General features: G+C 38.1%; 1 protein-coding gene across 2 annotated transcripts in view; it reads right to left on the bottom strand.

The window, feature by feature from the left end:
• Positions 1 to 21,715, bottom strand: part of COL25A1 (collagen type XXV alpha 1 chain) — a 453,131-nt gene extending 431,416 nt beyond the window's left edge. For both annotated transcript variants that reach the window (XM_081304125.1, XM_081304126.1), the window contains exons 1-2: positions 20,820 to 21,715; positions 19,495 to 19,564 (exon numbers count right to left, since the gene is read on the bottom strand). In XM_081304125.1, the coding sequence (XP_081160251.1) occupies positions 19,495 to 19,564; positions 20,820 to 21,116 (367 nt within the window). In that variant the 5' untranslated portion in view covers positions 21,117 to 21,715. The remainder of the gene's footprint in view (positions 1 to 19,494; positions 19,565 to 20,819) is intronic.
• Between the last annotated feature and the right edge of the window lie 1,891 nt (positions 21,716 to 23,606).

Here is a 23,606-nt window from a genome sequence, read left to right as displayed (position 1 = left end):
ACATGATGTTCACTTCCCCTAAAAGACTTTTTTCTCGAGAGAAAAAGCAAAACTTTTAAGAAAACATCTTAATACATTTAACAGCTATAAGAAAAATACCATACACTGGGTAGTTCATAAAATTAAAACTTATTTTTCATAGTTCTAGAAGCTAGGAAATCCACAATCAGGTGAGGTACAGGCAGATAGGAGTCTGAGGACCCTCTTCCTCATAGAAGACACCTTCTGGTTATGTCCTCACGTGGTGGAAGAGGTGAAGACTCAAGGGCACCCAACCACTGAGCCACATCCCAGCCCTATTTTGTATTTTATTCAGAGACAGGGTCTCACGGAGTTGCTTATCATCTCACTGTTGCTGAGGCAGGCTTTGAACTTTCAATCCTCCTGCCTCAGCCTCCCCAGCCACTGAGACTTCAGGCATGTACCCCTCAGGTCTCTTTCCTAAAAGCATTAAATCTTATTCATGAGGACAAAGTCCCTCCTCAAAGACCCCGCCTCTTAATACCATCACACTGGGGAGGATATAAACATTAGACCAGAGTAAAAAGTAAAATCCTCCCCAATTTGTTAACTGGTTCACAATTCGATTTCAATTTCTGCATTAATCATATGCTTACTGTAAGATTTTCGAAGTCAAGGACTAAGGAATGAAACAGATTTCATGTTCAGACAGTAAGAAAGGAATGTTAAATTTTTTTCAATACAACTCTCTATGATTGAGGCAAAATGGGAGTTTTTGAAAAGTTTAGAAAAGCAAATAACCCAACATAAAATATCAATATATACTTGTGCACACATGGGTGTGCTAGAAAGCTTTTATTGAGTATGTCATTTTTTTGGTGATGAGCCACGCCCACAACCACCATGTCAATGTTTTCTCTTTGCTTTAGTATGTCTCTACATCTCCTCTTTCTCCTTCAGCATTCTGGAGATTTACTTTCTTATCTTGCATTTGGTTCCTACAGACCAAACCAGATCTTAAAAAAAAAAAAAAATCTTATAATTAAGGATACAAACACGAAGAGTACGCTGTAATAAAGAAATCCCAATCTAATGATCCTGGATGCTGAAGGACAGGGTGGGGTCTAGGATCTAGACAAGAGCTTATCATGCCTTATGAGGAAAGCATAAGGTGCCTAGAGCCTTCCTCAAGCTGCCCTGCACCTCCAGAGTGTAGGTCTATCTAGGTCTGCTACAGGAACAACAATAAAACCTAAAATAAGCAATTTGACAGAACTGAGAAATGAAAATGAAAACTAAAATTCTTAGTCATCAATGGGCATTGCTATATGTCCAAAAGGGGTTTTAAAACAAGAAACAGCCCAAATGTCCATTGATTAAGAGTATTTTTTAATTTACACATTCATGTGATGGAATTCCATTCAGCTATTAAAGCAATAAAGGATGTGAGAGTATTACTACAAAACGTTCTTACTAACAATGTTTAATCTGATCTTTCCTAGTTTGCAGGAAATACAAGAAGAGGAGGAAGAAATAAAATAACGTAATACATAAACAAATGGACAAATTGAGAAGCTGGAACATTCCAGACCGTGCCCTGTCATTCAGTATCCCTGGGATCATCAGATTGGGATGTCTTTATTAGAGTGGACTAGTTATGTTTCAAACTGCTTTGAGAAAGTTTAGGTAACCAGATGACCCCTTCTAAAAGGCACATAGAATGAGTTGATTGTGACCTAATGATTGTCATATATACATAATCTATTCAAAGGCACATTTTACATGAAGGAAGCTCAGAAGCATTCAAGGGAAAGAAAAGCCACTTTTAACTTCTTAAATGTTTATTTAATGGTTACTACTTTGGTTATTTCCAAGAAAACTTGTAAACTAGCACTTTTGTTAGTAGCTCTACTAAAGTTTCTTCCTTAAAAACATCCCCTCCCCCAAAAAATGTGTTCAAGTTACAATCAAGTGTGCTGTCTTTAATACAGTCATACCTGTAGCTCAGTCTTCCAGGTATGTTGACATGCCACCCAGCAAGCAGCAGAAAACCAACATAACAGAGAAACTGATGGTTCACACCATTAAATTATATTTTTGCTCCAAGTTTGTTTTTAAAGCTAATTCATCTCTCAATGAAATCGTTTTTTTCTAATATGAACACTAAAGTTCATACCGAGCAATTCTTCAGCTACTCCAAAAAATACAGGAGAATGTTGATGGATTTCTGGCTGGGTTTTAAATCCAGCTCCCCAAAGAGCAAGAACAACAGAAACCAAAGTTCCTACAGAGCTTTCAGGTCAAAACTTTAAGAATGATTATTGTAATTAAAATATACTTTCGAACTTAGAAGACTACAATATTTTTACTGCTTCAGCACAAAACTTGAACCAGAGGAAAAGAAGCAGAGGTCGTTGCAGGGGAAAAAAATTCAAAAACAACATGAAAAATATACCTACCAAAACATTACTGGATTTAAGAAAAAGGGAGGAAAAAAGGAATGGCTTTTGGGAGAAAGTTTGATCTGTTGTCATAGGCTTTTTACAGAATCAAGCACTGTTAAGAATATTCTGAAAGGATCATTTGCTAATCTTTTCTGCCATGATGATATCACCCCCTTCAAGAGTTCACTAAGATGGCAATGGAGATACGATGAGATCACTACTTTCATTCACTGTACTAAGTGCAATTTGGCTGTATGCCTTATGGACTATATAAATGTTCATAACATTTGAATTAGCAATTGCACTTATAGGTAATTTTGGCAATGCACATGGATTAATATATCAGATTATTTACTGCAAAGTTATTTATAAAACCATTGACAATAATTTTAATGTATTAAAGGAAAAGATTAAATTGTATTAAATTCATATATTTATAATTCTCATGAATTTTTATAGTACGATTTTAAATGTGTATATACTACCTCTAACATAAATGTTTTTTTTCTACCTTTATACTATCTTTATAAAAAATAAACTTTTTATATTTGTTATATTCTAGATGTATCTTTGAAGTTTAAGAAAAGGCATTTTAGTTACATATCATTAGGTTACTAGATTCAGACTCTATATAAAAGGCTTTTCTATAACTCAAACACTTATTATACCTAATCATTCTAGCTATTTAAATTCTATTTCTGGGCTGAGGTTGTAGCTCACTGATAGAGTGCTTGCCTAACGTGTGTGATGCACGGGGGTTTGATCCTCAGCACCACATAAAAAATAAAATTATATTTAAAAATTTCTATTTCTGTTGCTCTATTCATAGTGCAGCATTTAAGAAACAAAAGATGAAGATCTTATGTTTAAAAAAAGAAAAATATTATAATACTCAACATAAGAACAGGCTACATACCTGAAATAATGTCACAAAGAAAACAAAATGGCACTAACTAGGGAGGACAATGGTGTTGAAACAGAAGAAATTTATATAAAATATGAATTATTCTATTTGTCCCAAAAAATGAAAAAATATCTCTATGTAGTTGGGTTGGGTAAGGGCTAAAGTCAAGTTAGGTATTGGAACCGAGGCTCAAGTTCAGCCTTCAAACCACATGAAAGAACAACCAGACTTGTCTTTTGGGGCACAGGATTTTAACAAGTTACTTGGCTGCTTTTAAGTGGATCTTGCACTCCAATATGACAGCAAGACAAACTCCTCTAACAAACCTCACAAAATCAGCACTTCTATGCTACCTGCCTAGCTGTGAGTCTGTCTGCTGGCTTGAGATTTCAGTCCTAGCTGGGGTATCCCCACTTGCACCAAGTTTTGTACTTCTTCCCCGTCCTTCTACCAGCTCATCAAGCTCTCCTTCTGCAAGTTGGAAGATGTTTTCTTTATTTTCCTTGGACAATCTCAACAAAAGTACAGCAAACTTCCAAATAACTTCCCTTTATATTATCCTGGTAGAAAATATTTGTCAACCCATGGGACGACTGAGTCTTAGCCATACTGTTTTATCTAAAAGGAAATAGATTGTTCTGTGACCAAGAAGGATTAGAAAACATGATACAGCATAATCTCAATTTTGGAGATTCACAATAACAAATCCTCCAGTAAATATATCTGCTTATATTTGTTTAATTCGGTGTATCTCTAATTTATTTAATCTTGAAGGCCTTCTTCCTCATAACATTTGTTAATCATGAAAAGGAAATGTTTTGAAGAACACAGATAGAAGCACCACAATACACAAAAGAAAGACATATGGATGAACCACTGGTAAAAAGCAATTCCAACAGTGCTCATAAATAGATTAATAGCAATAAAAATGGAAAACTACAGTAAGCCACTAGGTTCTGTCCTGAACTCTCTCATGCCCAAGCATTTTATCACAGAATCAGAAGAAGCCCTTTTTGGTCGGTATTCATCCAATTTTCAAGTCATATGAAGCCAAAAGGAGCTGGGAATTTATTGAAGCTCTCATGATTATAATAAATTCTGACAAGACTGGAGTTGGATTTTATTAAAGGAGATGGAAATTTAGTGGAAAAATATCTAAAGTCTTGAATTTGCCTCTCCCTGAAAAGAAGGGAATGAAGACAGGACTTAGCAGCATATATTAAAATAATTGGGGGTTTTCATCAATGCTATACTCAGGGTCAGTCAATAGATTTGCAAATCAATGAGAACATTATTGAATTTTTTTTTTTGTACTGGGGATTGAATACAGGGACACTTAAACACTGAGCCACATTCCCAGCCCATTTTATTTTTTATTTTGAGACAGAGTCTCACTAAGTTGCTTAGGACCTTGCTAAGTAGCTAAGGCTGGCTTTGAACTTGGTGATCCTCCTGTGTCAGTCTCCCAAGCTGCTGGGATTATAGATGTGTGCCACCACACCAGGTTTGTGTAATTTCAGTTTGCATTAGATAGCCATATAGCATCTATAATGAGCAAAGTTTTCTTCTTTCACCCTCTCCCACAAGCCTGTCAGGCCCCTTGTGAAGCTGCTTTCAGATCAGGTATGCAACCCCATAAGAAAGATACAGACTAACTGGAACCTCCAAGAGAATTAAGGGAATTCATTCTAAAAATAAAAATATTAATTGATGAGAAATAAAATAGGTGATTTCAAACACTTTTAGAGTTGTCATAGTAAGAGGTATTCAACTTATCTTTAATGATCTAGGTTGGAAGTAATGTAGAGGTCAATGGTGGGCACTACATGAGGACATAAATTTCTATCTAACAAAAAAGATAATGTTTTCTAACAAATGTGTCCAAAGACTGAAAGATACATTTCAAGAGATCATCAGAAACTGAATGAACATTTAGCTAGGGAATTCACCAAGGGAATTCAAGTATCAGATCCAACATTAGTCTAGATAACCTTTTGAACCCTCCCAACATAGATTCTAAAATAACCAACAGAAGCCCCAAGGTGTGTGCAACTGTAGTCCCAGCCTTTTGAGAAGCTGAAGCAAGAGGATTACTTGAGCTTAGGAGTTTGAGGCCAGCCTGGGCAACATAGTGAGACCCCACTCAAAATTAAATTAAAAAATTTAAAAAGAGAGGCAGCATTATCTCTTAGACATTTCCAAGAACTACACGATACATGCTATTTGGAGACAGGAAATATCAGCAAAAGTGTGTGCTAGAAGCTGAACACTAACTCAGAAGAGCCAGTTGTTCAGTTTTCCAGATTTGCAAGCCCATTCTTAGATGCTGTCATTATCAAAATTTATATAAACTTACAATAAAATAAATTATATTAAAAACAAAGCTAACACTGAAACATCATTCCCGATGTCACTGTGTTAACTTGAAATGGACCTTGGTGGGTTATTTACACCCTAAAAATCTACAAATACTACATTCATATCAGGGCTTTTCCTTTTTAGAACTGTCGTTAAACACTTTTTACCAGCACACAACATCAGTAATATACTTAGTTAAGAAGTGTTCATTAAGCTCTCCATTCCACAAGGGTATGTGGAATAGAAGTAGGAATCAAGGTAAATTCCTTGGCAAACAGGAAAATCAAACATGGGGAACAGTATGTGAACTTTCAAAAAGTGATCTGCCTTCTCAATGAACCACATGTGATATGTTTACAATACAGGAGACTCTGCAACCTTCAGAAAGAATGTGTCAATCTATTTGTGTTGAGAAGTTACACCACAAACTCCTAACTATAGACTGGAAGAGAGATAGGATATTGTATCCCATGTACTTAATAATGGTAACAACAACACTTTAATCAGGCACAAAGAAAGATTGACCATGAGCTGAACCTTGACCTTAAAGGAGCAGAAGCAGCCACAAGGCGGAGAGCAGAGGACAGCAACTGTGACAGCAGTGACAGAAGCAGAGAATTCTCAAATCCAGGAGGATCTACCATGGAAGCCTCTTGTGAAGGGGTGACCCCAGATCTGACTGTTTTGACCCCCTTGAGCTTCCTATTCTCCCTGGAAGACTAGCTGCAAAGTTGATATCATGCATTCCTTATTCATTGGGTAGATGCAAATTTGATGGTTCTCAACTTGAGATTTTTGTTTTGTTTTGTTTTGTTTTTTATTTTTTTGCTCCCAGGGACATTTGGCAGTATCTGGAGACATCTTTAGTTGTGGAAGCTAAGGGAGACAACTGGCATCTGGTGGAGAGAGGACAGGTATGCTAAAATATCCTACAATGCAGGACAATCCCCTACAACAAAGAATCAATCAACCTGAAATACCCATAATGGCCCAACTGAGACTCCCTGTACCAACATTTCTCACAGGCACCCGAGTAGCTCTCTTTTCTTTACAACCTAAGGGAGTCTGAGCCAAGATCCTGAGGTCTGCCTTCACTATAAAACATGGCCAAAGAATCTGAACCAACATTTATGAGAGCCAGCAAGTCTCCTTAAAAATAATTGCCACTGAAGGTAGCCTGGGGAGGGGTTAAAAATGTAACACTTGACCTACCAACCAACAGCGATCATTTATCTTCAGAAAAAAAACATTGAATTGGTATGTGACCAGCATTTCTACAATGTATGATAATACTTAGTAGAGAACTTCTTTTTTCTTAGGGAAAAAAATTAATCCAAATACCAATTTCTCTGGTAATATGTTGCTACTATAGAAGTTGCAAAAGCAAACTATGAGTTCAAATACCAATTATCATTGTTGTTTCAAATCCATTAACATAAGCTACAGTTGGCTATGGACTATATATTTGTCGTTTTTAATTCTTTTAGAGTGTTTGGTCTGCTTATCTGACACCATGAGTGCTTCACAAAAACTTAGCAGCCTATTTATTTCTCTAAGTCATAAGATGTGGCCCCCTTTAGTCATATTTAGTCATAATAAATCTTTTATTAGTTAACTGAATTAAAAAGATTCTTAAGAGACTCCTATATGGATGTTTTTGCCTTTGTCAAGATCGGCTAGAGTTAGGGAATACCTAAGATCAGTTACCACCCACACAATATAATTTTAAGTACTAATATTCAAAATTGTTTAAAATTTAGAATTAACTTTCTCCTTTCTAGTAATGAGACGACCAGAACAGAGGCTGCTTTAGAATGAAGGTAGATATTTCCCTAAAGGAACCACCAATCACCGTGAGCCACCCTCAGTGCCCTTTCTGACTTCCTTCCTTCCTGGGATGTGCGGGCAGGGCATTACCTAGCTTCGGCTGTTTTTCTGCCAAAAGCTGAGTAAGCTCAGCAAAAAGGTTCAACAACAAAAGCAGGGAAGAGCAGAGGAGAACATGACCAAGCTGTTAGGGATGGTGGTAAGGGAAGATGATTGCAGTACATGTAGAGGGAACAAACAAGGCAGGGAGCAAACAAGGCAGGAGCCAACTGGCCAAGGATAGGTTAAAAAAAAAAAAAAACTATTCAAAAGTAGGAACTAAAAAGGAAGTTGTCAGAAGCAGCAATACATGAATAAATAGGAAGGGAATTAGATGGAAGTTTCCATGGAAAAGTCAAACCAGATCCCTGAAGGCAATGGCAGGATGGTCCAAATAGCAGCACAAAATCCCAAAGACAATCACACACTCCCATGAACCAGGCAAATGTGGCCTGCACAAGAATGGCTTCCCCATAAGCCAAAGATCCCCCAAACTCTCCTTTACCAGCCTCAGGGAGAAACTTATCCTTTGAGAGAAAACTATGTATTGTCTACACCACATCTTTCCTGCTTATATGATTCTTGGGGAGAGATTACAAAGCAAAATAGCTTGCCAAGAGCAAGCCAGGCATAGCATCATCAACAGAATGGAGGCAAAAGCGAGTTATATTCACAATAGAGAAGGTGGGGAGAACAGACAAGAGTGTCCTGACTGGATGGGAGTTCTTATTTAGGAGTAGAGATCTATTTTTGTAGTTTCATAGTTACATGGCTACACATCCACTCTGCCAGAAACAGATCACATTAGAGCAATGCCTATTCTTCGGGATCCTCACATGGCATCTTAATTCTACCTGTGGATGTATTCGCTATTTACTCTTGGTTTTCAGGAATTCAGTAAACATTATTAATATCATATCCTATAAATGTGAAGCAGTGTGAAGGTTGAAAATGCTAGCAGCATATGATAACAATTAAACAAGAGTAGAGACTTGTAATAAATTGAAAATGGCGAGAAAATGATATATGATACACACAGGGGTTATATGTGACTGATTATAAAACTCCTCTGTAGGGGATTTCTTCTTGAGGATTGATGATGGAATCAAGAGTTTTCTGCTCAAAAAGATGAAGGCTTACAAGAATAAAACACATTTTGAGTTTAATGTGTCCCGGGCTCACATATCAAAAACACAAAGTATACCTCAGACCTCTCAATCAAAGGATACATTGGGCTATAAAAATAAATTAACCAGTTTTTTTTAACATTCCAAAAATGGCAACATAAATTTTACTACCAACACATAGTGTTCCTCATTCAGAACCTGATTGCAGAACTGAGCCAATATTCAGGAAAGGATCCTCAGAAGTAGCTGAAATTTAGAGCACTAAATAACTTTGCACAGAAGGAAACTATATATAAGAACATAAAAACCCTGGTTTCTTTAAGGATGTAATTTCTCAATGCTAGAGTTTTTCTTTTATTAAAAACTTCCAGGTGCACAGTATGTATGGTAGGACTGAGTCACACTGTCAGGCTTATTGCTTAAATTCTTGGAAAACTGTCGGTATATCTGCAGGGGGATTGGAAGGCAAATTTAGAGGTTAAGTTTATTTGATTAAACTTTTTGCAGCTCACTGTAGCTTTACTTGGCACATGTGATCTTTCCAGCCTCTTAATTGGTCAACTTTCTCATATTTATTGCTTTACTGATCATTGACTTCTCTCAGAAGGTCAAGTAGCTAGTTCAAAAAGAAAAATCATTTTTTCCTCCAATCTGAGACTACATATTAAAGAGAAAATTGTTCACCAAAGATCAGTAACTTGTATAGTTGTGGGTCATTTTCTTATGTGTCCTACAAGACAATCACGGAAAGCGCTTCACTCATCCAAACAACTGTCCACAGCTAGCTACTCATACAGAAAATAACACCGCTGATGACAGAGGACATTCATTTCCCTGGGAGGTACAGTCCTTCAATTATCCTTTGGTAGCCCAGTTGTAGCCAGGTTTAAACTTTCTCTATGAAATTTATATCTCATTCACTACTGGCTAAAATTTCTAGAAAATCTTCCCATTATTTAAACACAGACACACAATTCATATCTTCTTGTTGTTCTATCAACTGAAATTTCAACATATGTCATCATTTTACACACAACAACAACAAAAAATCAAACCAAGTCTCAAAGACCTTAGAAGCATCTTTATTAACAATATAGAATTTCTACAAATAATATAAAGTAAGCCTTCCACATCAGCAGGTCCTGCATCTGCAGACTAAACCTACTATGGATTAAAAATATTCGAGGAAAAATGCTGCATCTCTATTGAATGTGTACAGACTTGCTTTCTTGTCACTATTCCCTAAGCAATATAGAATAACAGCTATCTACATTATGGTCATGCTTACAAGTAATTTAGAGATGACTTAAAGCATATAGGAGGACATATGTAGGCTATATGCAGATACTACACCATTTTATGTAAAGGACTTGAGCACCTATGGGTTTTGGGGTCCATGGGGTTCCTGGACCAATCCTCTCTTGGATCCATAGGAACACTGTAACTTGGGAAGAATTTTTTCATGTAATTCCTTGCACACTAAGTATTAATTAATCAAAAACCAATTGCTTTAAATAAACATATTTAAAGAAGCAATGGATGCTATAATTTAATGATAAAGCTCTATATGAATACCTAGAATTGAAGCATAAAAACATGAAGGAAGAAATTTGAACAAAAAAAATGGCATAAAAAAAAGCAATTCATGAAGGCTTAAAAAAATAAGTGACTAAAAAAGATGAAGTGAGATGCTGATTTTCTAATGAACGGTACCATACTCAGTTACAAAGTGCATCACCCAGCTTTCCACAGTCATAACATGTCCTTCCTTGCTGGAATATTACAACCCATCAAAGTAACAAAACTACATTAAAATAATTTCTGAATTCCACTAATAAATAATTTAATTTACAACATTTCTAGTAATGCTTTTAATGCTGAATTCTGAAGAAAAATCCAACACTGACAAGTCAATGTATCTCCAGAAAGAACAGCTTGAGTGACAATGGAGACTTTCGGTATTTTCTATGTGTCCTATGAATTATAAGATTCTTTGAAGATGCCCCAATGGGCACCATGGGGGAGAAGGGGAGGGTAGCAGAAAGAAAAAGCATGTAGCGGTTTTGGTATCTGTCCCCTCTAACCTGTAATGTCAATTATGGTAACAGTAAGTCCAATTTCATATACTAGGGTTTCTCACTAGATTTCATTCTTTAAAAAGATATATCCTCCTCACAAAAAGTTGTAAAACTCTTGATGATCTCCAAGACGTGAGTCAACTTTAAAATGTCATGGCTTGGTGTGCCTGGTGGTGGTGCACGCCTGTAATCCCAGTGACTCCAGAGGCTAAGGCAGGAGGATTACAGGCCCTAACCAACTTAGTGAGACCCTGTCTCAAAATTTAAAAAAAAAAAAAAAAGAGTCTGGGGATGTAGCTCAGTGATAAAGCACCCCAGGGTTCAGTCCCCAGTACCAAAAAAGAAAAAGAAAAACTACTATGACATACAAAGTTCTCAGAGAATACATTTAAAAGTGTAGAAATGAGCTGAACACAGTGCACACCTATAATCCCAGCTGCTCAGGAGGCTGAGGCAGGAGTTTCTCAGGTTCAAAGCCAGCCTCAGCAACTTAGCAAGACCCTCTCTCAAAATAAAAAATAAAAAGAACTGGGGATGTGGCTCAGTGGTTAAGTACCCTTGGGTTAAATCCCTGATACCAAAAAAAAAAAAAAAACCCAAAAAAAACCAAGTGTAGAGATGAGAATGTTAGTGTGTGTGAAGAGATGGGTCACGATGAAGTCCCCAACTAAGCCAAGTTTTCAGATCTTTAATCATAATGAATTTCTATAAAGAACCCTATAATAAGTGCTAGACATGCACATATACAAATCTAAGCCCCTGCCACGGAGTTCATAAATGGGGCTAGTAGATTCCACCTGCTCAACCCATCCCTCAAAAAAGTGCCATGCAGCTAGATCCTAAGAACACTTTCCAATTAGTGTGTGTCAGTACCTGTCCATAAGGGTCACTTGATCCTTGATCCACTTAACTACAAACCACACTGATTACCATCCTTAGAGAGGAAGTTATAGAATTTGTTTCTATTTGAAATTCATCTGATCTAACTTGTGCCCTGATTTTCTTTTAGCAAGAAAATTATTTTTAGTTTTCCAAAGTTCACTTTGAAGCCCCAGAACTTGCCAGCATTTCTGCTATGACTTTAAAATAAAGAGGTTGGTTTTTGCGTGTAGTTTGTGGAAATCACTTCTATCTTAGGATGATATCAGATATATCTAAAAAAATAAGTAAACTTTGGATTCTGGAACCAAGAAACCACAATTGGTGTTTCAGAATTCCTAGGAGAGTAATATAAACAACTTACCTTTGACTTCTACTAGGGCTGACCTCAGATACAGGAACATTGGGTAAGACATGGCAATTTTCCTAGCATATTTAACTTAGCATCTTTAGGAACAAAAATAGAACTATAATGGAGAATTCCTTCAGCTCCCTAACTATGGTCCATAATTCCACTATAATAAAAACTCTAAAACACTGGGCTTTCAAGTATGACAGTACAAAGATATGAACAGCTATTTCCTTCCCTCTTTTACTCCTCCCAAGCAACTACTTCTGGTTAGACATATTCTGACACTCTGTATTACCAGAATGCACAAACTAAAGCTGGCTACAACCCATACAACTTACGCAACCACTTAGCCTAAATATGAAAATTGTAGTTCAAAATGTGCTGACCACATCTCAAATACAAGAATAAAAACTTCGTGTGAATAATCCATAAGACTAGAAGAATCTAGTTTTCCCAAAGACTACTAAAATCTAAATTATTAATATCCAAATAAACACACAGTTTGGGCAATGATGGTGAATATGGTCTATGTCTACTAAATATGCTTAAAAAAATATGGATGCAGTGGTTCATGCTATTCCAGAGTCTGAGGCAGGAGGATCACAATTTCAAGGCCAGCTTGGGCAATTCAGCAAGACCTTGTCTCAAATTGAAAAATAAAAAGGGCTGAGGGTATAGCTCAGTGGTAGAGTGCATGTCTACCATGTGTGAGGACCCAGAACCAATTCATGTACAAAAAGACAAATTTAGTAATAATGTCAAGGAACATAAAATGGAAAAATGAAGAATGCATTTCAACTATTATATGTGGTAAATGAAGTTTAAGTGGGAACTTCAAGTGCAATGATGTTATAAACATGATGGTAATTCCAAATGATTCTGGATTCTGAAAAGTTACAAAAAACACAAGATCTCCAATTAGTAAGTTTAATGACATTTGAATTATTTATTATAGCTACTGAACACTAGCCTGAAGTTCATAGCTATGAATATATCTACTAAGTAAGTAAACTCTTGGGTTAGTACAAATATGAAGCTGTGTGCATTGGTACATGCCTGTGATCCCAGCTACTCTGAAGGCTGAAGCAGGAGGATCACAAGGTCAAGGCTGGGGAGGTAGCTCAGTGGTTTAGTGGTAGACAACTTTTCTAACAAGTGCAAGGCCCTGGGTTCAATCCCCAGCACTGCAAAAAAATAAAGATAAAAAATAAAGTTTACTAGATTCTTTTAAATAGTTGATAGAGTATTCTATTCTTCAAATACAGGTGGTAGAAATTGCTTACTCCATTAATCTTTTCTATTACAAAACAAAAACAAAAAACCTGCTAGGGATTTAATTGGGAAGGAGCTGTCAGAGTAGAGAAGTACTTCTGTTCAGTTCTCCATCCCATGGTCACAGAGGGGAGGTGCCTGCCACCTAGTGGCATTTCCTCATGGAATCCCATCTATGTAAAGGACAAAGAATAATCATTTGAAGGAATATATGATGCCAGTGAAAAGTGCTTGATTTTAATTTGTAAGTGATTTCCACTTATTTCTGCATGTCACACTTCTGCATTTCCTTTTTAAAATTTTTTTTTTAATTGCAAGATTGCTGAACAAATCCCAAATGAAAGGAGTAAGTATCCATGTGTAAGAATTAGGTGTCATTTTTAACACAAATTGAGGGGAAGTGTTAAATATCATATCACATTCAACCACTGCATGAAACTTCACCCATGGCAACACAGAGGAGTGGGGGTATGCTTCTATGTTTAACTGTCACTTACAGGGCTTAAACCGGAGCCTAGACTGACTCATCCATTGTTTTCACATTCTCAGCTTCCATCAAACCACCAAGTAATATTTATAAAGTGGTAGGATGCAACTAAAACACTTTTTAATGATAGGTTTTGGATGGTTTCCATTCAAGATAACAGATTGATGTTATTTGGGTAAGTGTCTAGTGAGGTTCCCCTGCAGCAGGAAAGGCTCCCCTGGGTTGCAAAGCAGTTCTGAATCTGGAGTGAGTCCCCACCATCTCTCCATCCACCTAATCCTGTCGATGAGAGGATGTCCCAGACCAAAATCTGCCATTCACATACAGTTTTGGTTAATACCATGGAGTTGATTTTTGCACAATTACAAAGCCATCAGAAGCACAGTAGGTTATTATGGCCCCAGGAGGGGACTTGCTCCTGCACATTCTCTGAAGGAGCTACAACAAATTAAACTCCATGCAGAATTTATGCACTTCTCTTAAATAATTCCCAGCTCATAGAGAAACAGAATCACTAAGAGTAAAAGTGTATTTGAAGAATTAGCTAAACAACTTATTGACAAGAGAGGCAAAAGAAACAAGAACACTACTTCAAAAATTCAAATTTGTCCTTGGGTCCTCAGATAAAAGGACATTTTGCCAGCTGTCACTACTGGACTAACTAAAAGTGTTACCCCCAAACTGCTGTACTCATTAAAACTAAAACAATTTACATGAATGCTTGGAGGCACTTGCATGTCACATTATATTGTTTGGTCTTAAAGAAGAGGGGAATGTCTGCCATTCTCATTTAAATAACCTTTAGAGCATTTTAATTTGCTTTCCTTCTGCAAGGGGTCTAATTAACCTTAACCTTACATAACTGAAAATCTACATATTATTATTCCCTCACTTGATGAAGTCTTTCCATTCATTGTGCAACTTGTTAGGAAAAAATGTATAGCATAAATAAAAATCCATACAGGAAAGGTAATTCATAAAATCTCTTCTTGGCCAAGCACAGTGGTGCACACCTATAATCCCAATGACTCAGAGGCTGAGGCAGGAGGATTGCAAATTCAAAACAAGCCTCAGCAATTTAGGAAGGCCCTAAGCATTTTTTAAGACTCTATCTCAAAAATAAATAAATGAATGAATGAATGAATGAATAAAATGGACTGGGAATGTGGCACCTCTGTTTTCAATATCCAGCTCAAAAAAAAAAAAAACGGGAATGGGGCGGGGCTCTTCTTAAACCATGGGAAAGGGTGCACAGTCTTAAGGTTAATATTTATTTCCACCCCAAATTAAGTCAATCACAAGGAGCTTCATTGCTCACATTTTTGAAAGCCACTTCTACTTACCTACATTTTGTCTTTCTCTGTATATAATCATTTTCATAGACATAGAGGTTGGTAGAGACCTCAGGAAATATCTAGTATATCTTCTTATATCTCTAGCTAAAGTCTTTAAGCAATTGACTAACTGTACTACAATTAATGATCATGATCATTCCTGAATGCACAGTGGCCAGAAGTACCATGTTCAGTACCCCAGATAGGAAGTTTCTCCTCTTTCTTAACCTGAATTTCACTATTTACAAGAGAAAGGTAGAAAAACAAATCATCATCATATTACCTATGACAACGCTTAATATATTAAGAGTCACTTTTTTGTTTCAGTTGGGATATCAGTTTAGGTACACAAATACCAGCATTATCTACCTACCAATTATTGGAAAGACAAAAGACAAGTGAAGTGATACAAATCAGTTATTTATCCACTGATAAAGCTTTTATTTTTCACCAGAAGCTAGATTTTCTCCTACTATGAATTTATAAACGATCACACCCATAAACTCATGTCATTTTAAAATAAATTTGTCATCCCCATCAAAACGGAAGCCCTCTGAGGGCAGGTACCAGTCTATCTTGCTCATCTGCATACTCCCATTATCCAGCACAGAGCAGGCTCTTCATCTTATCTGCAGAACTGACAAAGGCCCTTCAAAATCATTACTGCCCAGCAGTCTTAACTTTGGAGATATGAAAATAGTTTATAAGTCATACCTGGAAACAATTTGCCCAAGATTGTGTAACATGTTAATGACAAAATCAGGATTATTTCGGATGCTTTATTCCCCATTCACATTCTCCATCCATTACACCAAGAGGTTCTTTTACCTAAAACTATGGGCAGGCTACACTACTGACTAGTAACATACACAAACCTTTGTAATCTAAGCAGCTTTTGGTTGACTGTCTGGCTCCCACTGTTCTTTATCAGAACATGAAAGCCCTTTCATAAATATGCCTGGTTTAAGCATTCTTTATGTAAGACTCCAAGAAACAGAGCCCAGGACAGAATTCTACAGCCATAGTAAAGAGCCAGCTTATTATGTCAGATGAGGGTCAGATTTTACAGAGGCCAAACCACAGATGTCAGCTATCTTCCATGGCTCAATTAGCTACTGCTAAATCAAATATTCTGCTAAACAAGAGCTTCTATGTGTAAGGGTTTTTAAAATTTGTCATCTTAGATATTTTTAAAAGCAAATTTTAAAAAAAAATAGAACTTCTCCTGAGCTCATGAAAAAAGTAAATGTGAATTTTTCAGGGGAACAAAGATGATCTAAAATTGGATTGTGGTGATGACTGCTCAACTATAAATTTATTACAGATCTTAAAATAGGTAAATATGGTCAACTATACTTCAGTAATGCTGTTAAAAAAATGAGTCTGAAAAGGAGTCCGGTACCTAAGCTACTTCCTTTTGTAAACATCTGGTATTAAAACCATAAAGACACTCTTTACTGCCACCATGCTCTTTTGAACCTAGGTCCTATCTATCTACTTTTAAATTTTTTAAATTTAACTTTTTAAATAAATTATTTCCTGTGAAGGTACAATTTTTTTTTTTTTTTTTTTTTTTTTTTTTTTTTTTTTGCCCCATAAGAAATTGGAACATAGAAAAGTTGATTACTTTGAGCAAGGTCACACATTTTTCAATAGCAGATCCAGAATTCCAATCCATAGTTATTCAGTTCCACAACCTATAGGAATCTCTATTCCTCATTTGACCTTGGACTTTTGAGTAAGGTGTGGGCATGAATCCTGACCTAGCCTTTAGTGTGTTAATCACTTTCTCTGTTTCCCAACTTCCTCATCTATAAAAGAAGATTATTAGTATTTAATTGTTATGAAAATTAAATTAGTGTGTCTCCTATGGATAAGAAGCCATTCAATAAATAGTCTTTCTCACCGGAGTCCCACAGAAGTTCCTTCTTCTGTATTGAGAGAGAGAGAGAGAGAGAGAGAGAGAGAGAGAAAGTTGTGATTTCCTTCTGCCTACCTGGAACAAACCTCACTGGGACCGAGTTCCATCAAAAGCAATTAGAGTGAACACAAACAACCAGCATTACTCCTTTGCTATCATTCCTTGGCTCTATGTCTGAGACTGTCAACAAGAGTGTCAACTTCAAGGGGTGGGCATCCGTCCACAGGAACTGAGCTGAGGTCACAGACTTGTCTCGCTCTGCCCTGCAAACAGATGTCTGGGTGACAATCTTAGTCACTCTGAACCACTGTTGGAGCCAAATCAGGTGGGAAGTGCTGTATCTCCCTTCTAATCCTCTTGGCCAGTCTGTTCGTTCCCTAAGACAATACCTCACTGATCAGAATTCAAAATAGCTAGTTTTTGCCAGGATACTATTTTTAAACATAATGCCCTTATTTTTATGATGTCTGATTATTTCACAAGCAAAAGACTATGTCTGTAACAGGGGTTTGTCAGCAAGAAACCCCTTTGATTCTGCATATTGGAATGCACACCTTTGCAGTTAGCCAGGTAAAAACTGATGTAATGTGGAGCTCTAGTGGTGGCAATGAAGTAAAGCAGCTGTTCAAAAAAAAAAAAAAAAAAAAAAAAAAAAAAACAAGGAAATTACCATGTTAAGATTAAAAAATGGTCCAAATGCATCTTCTAAGATGGCAAACTCCAAACACAGTCACTTTCTTCCAGATTGCAAGTTAGACTTCAATAGCTAGTCTGCATTAAATATCATCAAGCAGTAATATCTTCTTAGAAAAATAGAAACTCTAGTGCTATGAAAGTCACTTTTCTACTTTTTAACCAAGTTCACTTTAAAAACCTACTAATTTAATGCTACCTACTTTTTCACATAGCAAGCAAAAGTACTATATATTTAAAAAAACTGCTGAACTCTAAGTGGTGTGATCAGTGAAATCCTTTATCATACCAACTCTCCTGGAAAGTGAAATAATCTCTACACACTGATGAGGCTGTTGTGTGTTAATTCCTGCACTAGGAAAGTACCTTTCTTGAATATCTGACTTCAGAGGTCTTTGCCAACTTGAAAACAACTAAGAGTAAAACCTGTAATGTTAACCCTTTGTTTTGCTGTTACCTAGAGTATTCATCTTCTCTATCAAAAGCCTTCATTTAAAAAAAAAAAAACATAGCTCAATTATGGTCAACAACATAATAGAATAGAAAATTCTATTTTTATGCTATACTACCTGGAGTTGCCATTTAAAATTTCTAAACATGGTGGCTGATTTAGCTGTGTCAAAACAAGTTACCATCGAGGGAAAATAATCTTAGAATGTGAGAAAATACAGGAACTAGTCTTTCCATAGACATGCATCACTTACAATGGGGATATGTTCCGAGGATAACATTGTTAGATGATTTTTATCAGTGAGCTAACATCATATGGTGCTCTTATACAAACTAAGATGGCTTGGATGTCATTAGATAATGTAATCTTATGGGACCACCATCATTTATGTGGTCTGTAATTAGCCAATCTGTCATTATATAACCATATATATTATATATATATAATGTTTTTGAACATTAAAGTCACTTTCCATGCAGGATGATAAAAGAAACCAAAGTGTTCATTGATGCATGAGTAATGTTTATCTGAAAAACACTGAGACTCATAGGACTTTTTACAGTTTATATCCTGGAATCTACTAAAAGTTTTTCAATAGCCATATTCCAAGGGCTTTTAAATTGTTAAGCCTACAGATAACTACCAAGTCTCAGAGATCTGTGAATGAAGATTTAATGATTACTGAGGGGTTTTACTCATTGATGTCTCTCTTCTTCATCCTTCTAATATGCTGTCATAGATACAGTTCTCTGAAACTGCACCAAAAAAAATGGCAAAAATAAAAAAGCCTTTTCTGGTGATTCACTGAGAATGCAATATTTACAATAGGAAGCTCAAGGTAAATAATTAATTTCTTTTTTGTCTTCATCTTTAGCTATAGGTTAGGAGAGAGAGCCTTTCTGATAAATTAGGTAAAAGGTGAGCAAGAAGTGGAAGTTGTTTATGAATGTAATCATATGCCAACGGGAACAAACAGAAACCTGCACTAATGCAGCATTTGCCACGAAGGAACTCAGAATCTAACAATTCTACAGTCCTTTTCACCACAGACATTAACATGATAAAACTGAATACTTTCAATGTGTGAATCTAAGCACTGTGCCTTTGTACATCATCTTGCCTGTATTTTCCATGGTGATTGTTTCTATCTCCTTTGCTTTCCCATAACAGACCTAGGTATGCAGCTTAAAATAATATTAGGGGCTTTATTTGCCATCCTTTCGACTAAGGACATGTTGATTTTATTAAAGCAAGTTGGGTCTGCATTCTTTCTTTACTATTATTACAGGTAGACTTGACAGACACAGGACCTTTGTTTGCAAATGTTCTGCTCTGGAGAAAACCTTGTTAAATAAGTTCCATTTTACCTGCTGGGCAGTTGCACTCTGAAGGTGCTTCTCTTGCAATTCTTATTTTAGCCATATGTTCATAGGATTTCTGTAGGGAAAGAAGAGGTATTAACGATCATCAGTAGCACTGTAGAAAAATGGAGTCTTTAGGCACTCTGACCATATGTCTGATTTGCCAGCATTTGATAGGCTACATAACTAATATTTACATATGTACTTGGACCTTAGTCAAAAGGAAACAGTACCCAAGACCTAAAAAAGGAAAGTGATCATTGACATGATATCAAGATTGCTAGACACAGATACATCTTTCTCCATTCTCCAACCACCACCACCCTCTCCCTCAGCCCAAGAATAAACAATGTAAAAACCTGGCACTAACATGTTGCAATACTAGGCCAGCTGTGGCTTACCTGGCTTACATAGGTGCATACATGCAAATATATGCTACAGTAAGTGTTATGCAGACGCACACAACAGCCAATACCTTATACATGAAGGTAAAATGCTTTATTATGTTGTGTTCCAACTAAGACTAAACATCTTCTTTGTTGAAAGAGCAACTTCTGAACACCCCCAACTCTAAAGCTATCCTTAAACATAATGATGCTTCCTTTCAATTCTCAACTCCAATGGTTCTGCATTCATGAATATTTGGGCACTGCACCCTTTTCTAAAGATAAACCTACTTTAAAAATAAATAAATAAATAAATAGGGCTGGGATTGTGGCTTAGCTGTAGAGTGCTTGCCTAGCATGTGTGAGGTCCTGAATTCAATCCTCAGCATCACATAAAAATAAATAAAATAAAGATAGTACATCCAGCTACAAATTTAAAAAAATAAATATTTAAAAATAGATAAATAAATAAACTTTTATTCTAAAAAGAGCCAATGAGTAAAATCATTTATTTTAACTTATATGGTTATTTCACTTTATGCATTAATATCAACTATGGCCCTAACCTTATAATAAGTGAAGGATAAAACAGATGTTATCTCTGCAAGAAATATTCTTCATACAACTGGGGAAAGAATTACATCAGACTCCAGAAAACTAAAGAGAAAAAAATGCCTTCCAGTCATTCTGGCCACCCTTTCCCCTTTTAGACCTACACACCTGTCTGGCATACAAACATTAAGAAAGAAGGAGAGAAGGTAATATATAAAGAACTGGAGATATCAAGAGAGGTGCATACATGCAAATATATGCTACCGTAAGCGTTATGCAGACGCACATAATCAAACCAAGTATGCCTACTGTAAGGGTAAAGTCTGGTCCTACACACAGACTCACACCTGTGCAAAATGTTATGCACGTGCAAAATACCCCAGCCTCTCACACCTGAGCCAGAAGGCGCTCCACTTTCTCTTGCACCATGGCCTTCAGCTGATCCAAGGTATCAGGCAGCAGACGAACAGAAGGATCCCCTTTAACGGATTCGAGAGCGGCGATCCTAGCCTGGAGGTCGTTGGTTTTCACCCCAAGATACAGACAAGAAATCACGGCCACCACTGATAGGAGTGTCGCCAGGGCCGTGCACTGGGGCATGGTACCGGCACACCGCTGCCCGCAGGGGCTCGGGTCTTCGGATCCAGACTCTCGACCCCCTCCTTTCCCTGCATGCTTCTTCACCAGCATTGTGGCGGCTGCCTCGGCTTCGCCTTCCACCCACTATCTCCTCCAATAATCTTAAAAGGAGAGGAAAAGGACGATTCCTTTAAAGTTCAGTCTCTGTAGCTGCACAACTAGTTGGTGGAGTCGGAGCCCGGGCGCGGAGATGGACCTGCGCTTTGCTCAGTTTTGAGACCAGCAGGCGTGGACCATCCTCCGCTTCCTTCTCTCCTACCAGTTGAGTGAAAAGCACCCTCAGTCCAGGGACCGGGTGGCGATGGGGTAAAAAAACGAAATGAAACCCACCCAGACGGCTCTCCTAACCCTCAAAAAGCAGACACCTCTCCCCAGGTCCCCGAGAGCTGCAGTGTAGGGTCCCCGGGGGCAGCGGGCGCGGCGAGGGGCCGCCGCTCTCCCGCCCCACCGAGCTCTGGACCTGTTGCGTCTGATAGTTTGCCTTATTTCTACCTATTCGGTGTCTTTCCGCCCGACGACCAGTTTCCCACCTGGATTCAGTTCAGGGCAAAAAAAAGCTGAGCGACACCGGAGAGCGCAGCTCTAGAGGAGCGGCCAAGGGGGAGAGTGGAGAGGAAAACGAAATAACCCAAGGAGCAAACGCAAGTCGCGGCTGCCTTAAGTATCTCCGCAGCCTCGCGTGTGCGAGCTTAAATACCCTTCGGGATGCTCGTGTGCGAGTGTGTGTGTGAGTGCGCGCGCGCTCCGATCGCGACGTCCCTCCCCCGACCCCCTCCCGGCGCCGGGCGTCCGGTCCGCAGCTCCCGCGGCATGGAGCCCCCCCTCCCACAAAGCCAAAACAGGAGTCCGCCTTATTAGCATAATATATTCACCTTCGCCCAGCCCGCGGGGCGGACAGCGAGACCCCCGGAGGGGGCGGGGAGCTTGGGTGGGAGCGGAGCGGGAGGTCCATTATTAGCATAATGTATGCAAATAGCTGGAGCAGCCACCCTGATTGGAGAGGAGCTTGGCAACCCCTCCCCCTCCGCGGAGTAACTTCAGCGTCCCCCAAGGCCACCTCTCGGGTCTGGGCCAGGGGCCCAAGCCCGGTTCGCCGCCGGGCTGCTGGAGGCCACTCTGGCTTACACCCTCCCAGCCCAGTGCCCGCTCTTTATCCCGGTTAAAAATGGAGGAATGGCCTCCAGAAGGGAAGGAGTGAAGCTGGACGCTCCAATTGTGATCCTCACTCAAAAGCAGCCGCAGGAGCTCTTCCCACTTCACCCTAGTGCCTCATTTTCCATCCTCCTTCACTTTCTCACATGTCCAGAAGCAAAATGTCTGGTTGACGTCTTAGGTACCTTTCCCCATTTCCCTTCCTTCCTCCAGCCTCGCAGCAGATTCTCCGACGAGGCGAAGTTTTCTCTCCCCTCCCCCAGTTTCCTTCTGTCTTCATGGCTTGTCTCCCCCCAGCTCTGTGTTCCTACTCTGTACTAGGGTGCTAATGCATTTTCCTGATTCCCTGTTTCGTGGGATTGAAAAGGGGAGTGTTGAGGCACACACATGTCTCAGGAATTAGGAAAGGACTGAAGAATGAGGTCAATTTTTCCTCTTCCCCTACTTTCTCCTCATGCTGTTCCCTCTGGATCAAATTACAGGGTCTCTAATGGGATTTTTGAAAGTTGGTAACAAGTAGCATTTTGCATCTAATAGACTTGGGGATAGGAGGGGGAATAATTATCCCGAAGAGCTCCTTCTTATCACATATTTCCTGTGTTCCTGGACCTCAAGATTGTAAGCAATCAACAAAATACTTCACTAAGCTGAACTTTCTCACATACACAGATATTGCTAGGTATGAAATGGGGTAAGAAACTTTCAACATCATTATAGGATGAAGCAGACAACATGGGGGAAACCTGTGATTTTTGTTATAAAATTGAAACGATAATTCCTTACATTTGTATTACGTAGTGGTTCACAAAGGATGGTTCTGGGTCAATAACACCATCATCACCTGAGAATTTATGCACCATTCAGATTCTAGCAATCCCACCCCATATCTTCTGAAGAAACTATTACTAAAATCAGAAGCATAGCAATCTGTGATTTAACAAACCATGCACGCAAAAGTTTCAGAGCCACTGGTGTGACACTTTACAAAATATTTTCAAATACCTTTTTTCATTTGATCCTCATAACCCTGTGAGCCAAATGAAGAATTACTGTCCCTGTTTTATATATAAACAAACAATTTTCAAGTTACATGTTATTGTATTTAGACATATGTCCAATAGTAGGACCAAGGAATGGGCACAAATCTGTGTGTGTGAGCACACAATCTTGTACTAGGGATTAAACCCAGGGCCTCATGTATGCTAAGCATGTGTTCTACCACTGAGCTACACCCCCAGCCTGGTATAAATTTTTAATATGTCTATTCTTTCTGATTTTCCCATTACTTCTCTAATCATTCTTTAGTCTTCTTTGCAGGCTTTTTTCTTTTTTTTTCTGCCTGTCCTCTGAATGTTGGTACTTCTTGGGTCTCTGTCTTATGCCATTTTG

The sequence above is a fragment of the Spermophilus citellus genome, assembly GCF_964194105.1.
Source record: "Spermophilus citellus genome assembly, chromosome: 8".
NCBI lineage: Eukaryota > Metazoa > Chordata > Mammalia > Rodentia > Sciuridae > Spermophilus > Spermophilus citellus.
This window is presented reverse-complemented; position numbering and strand designations above follow the sequence as displayed.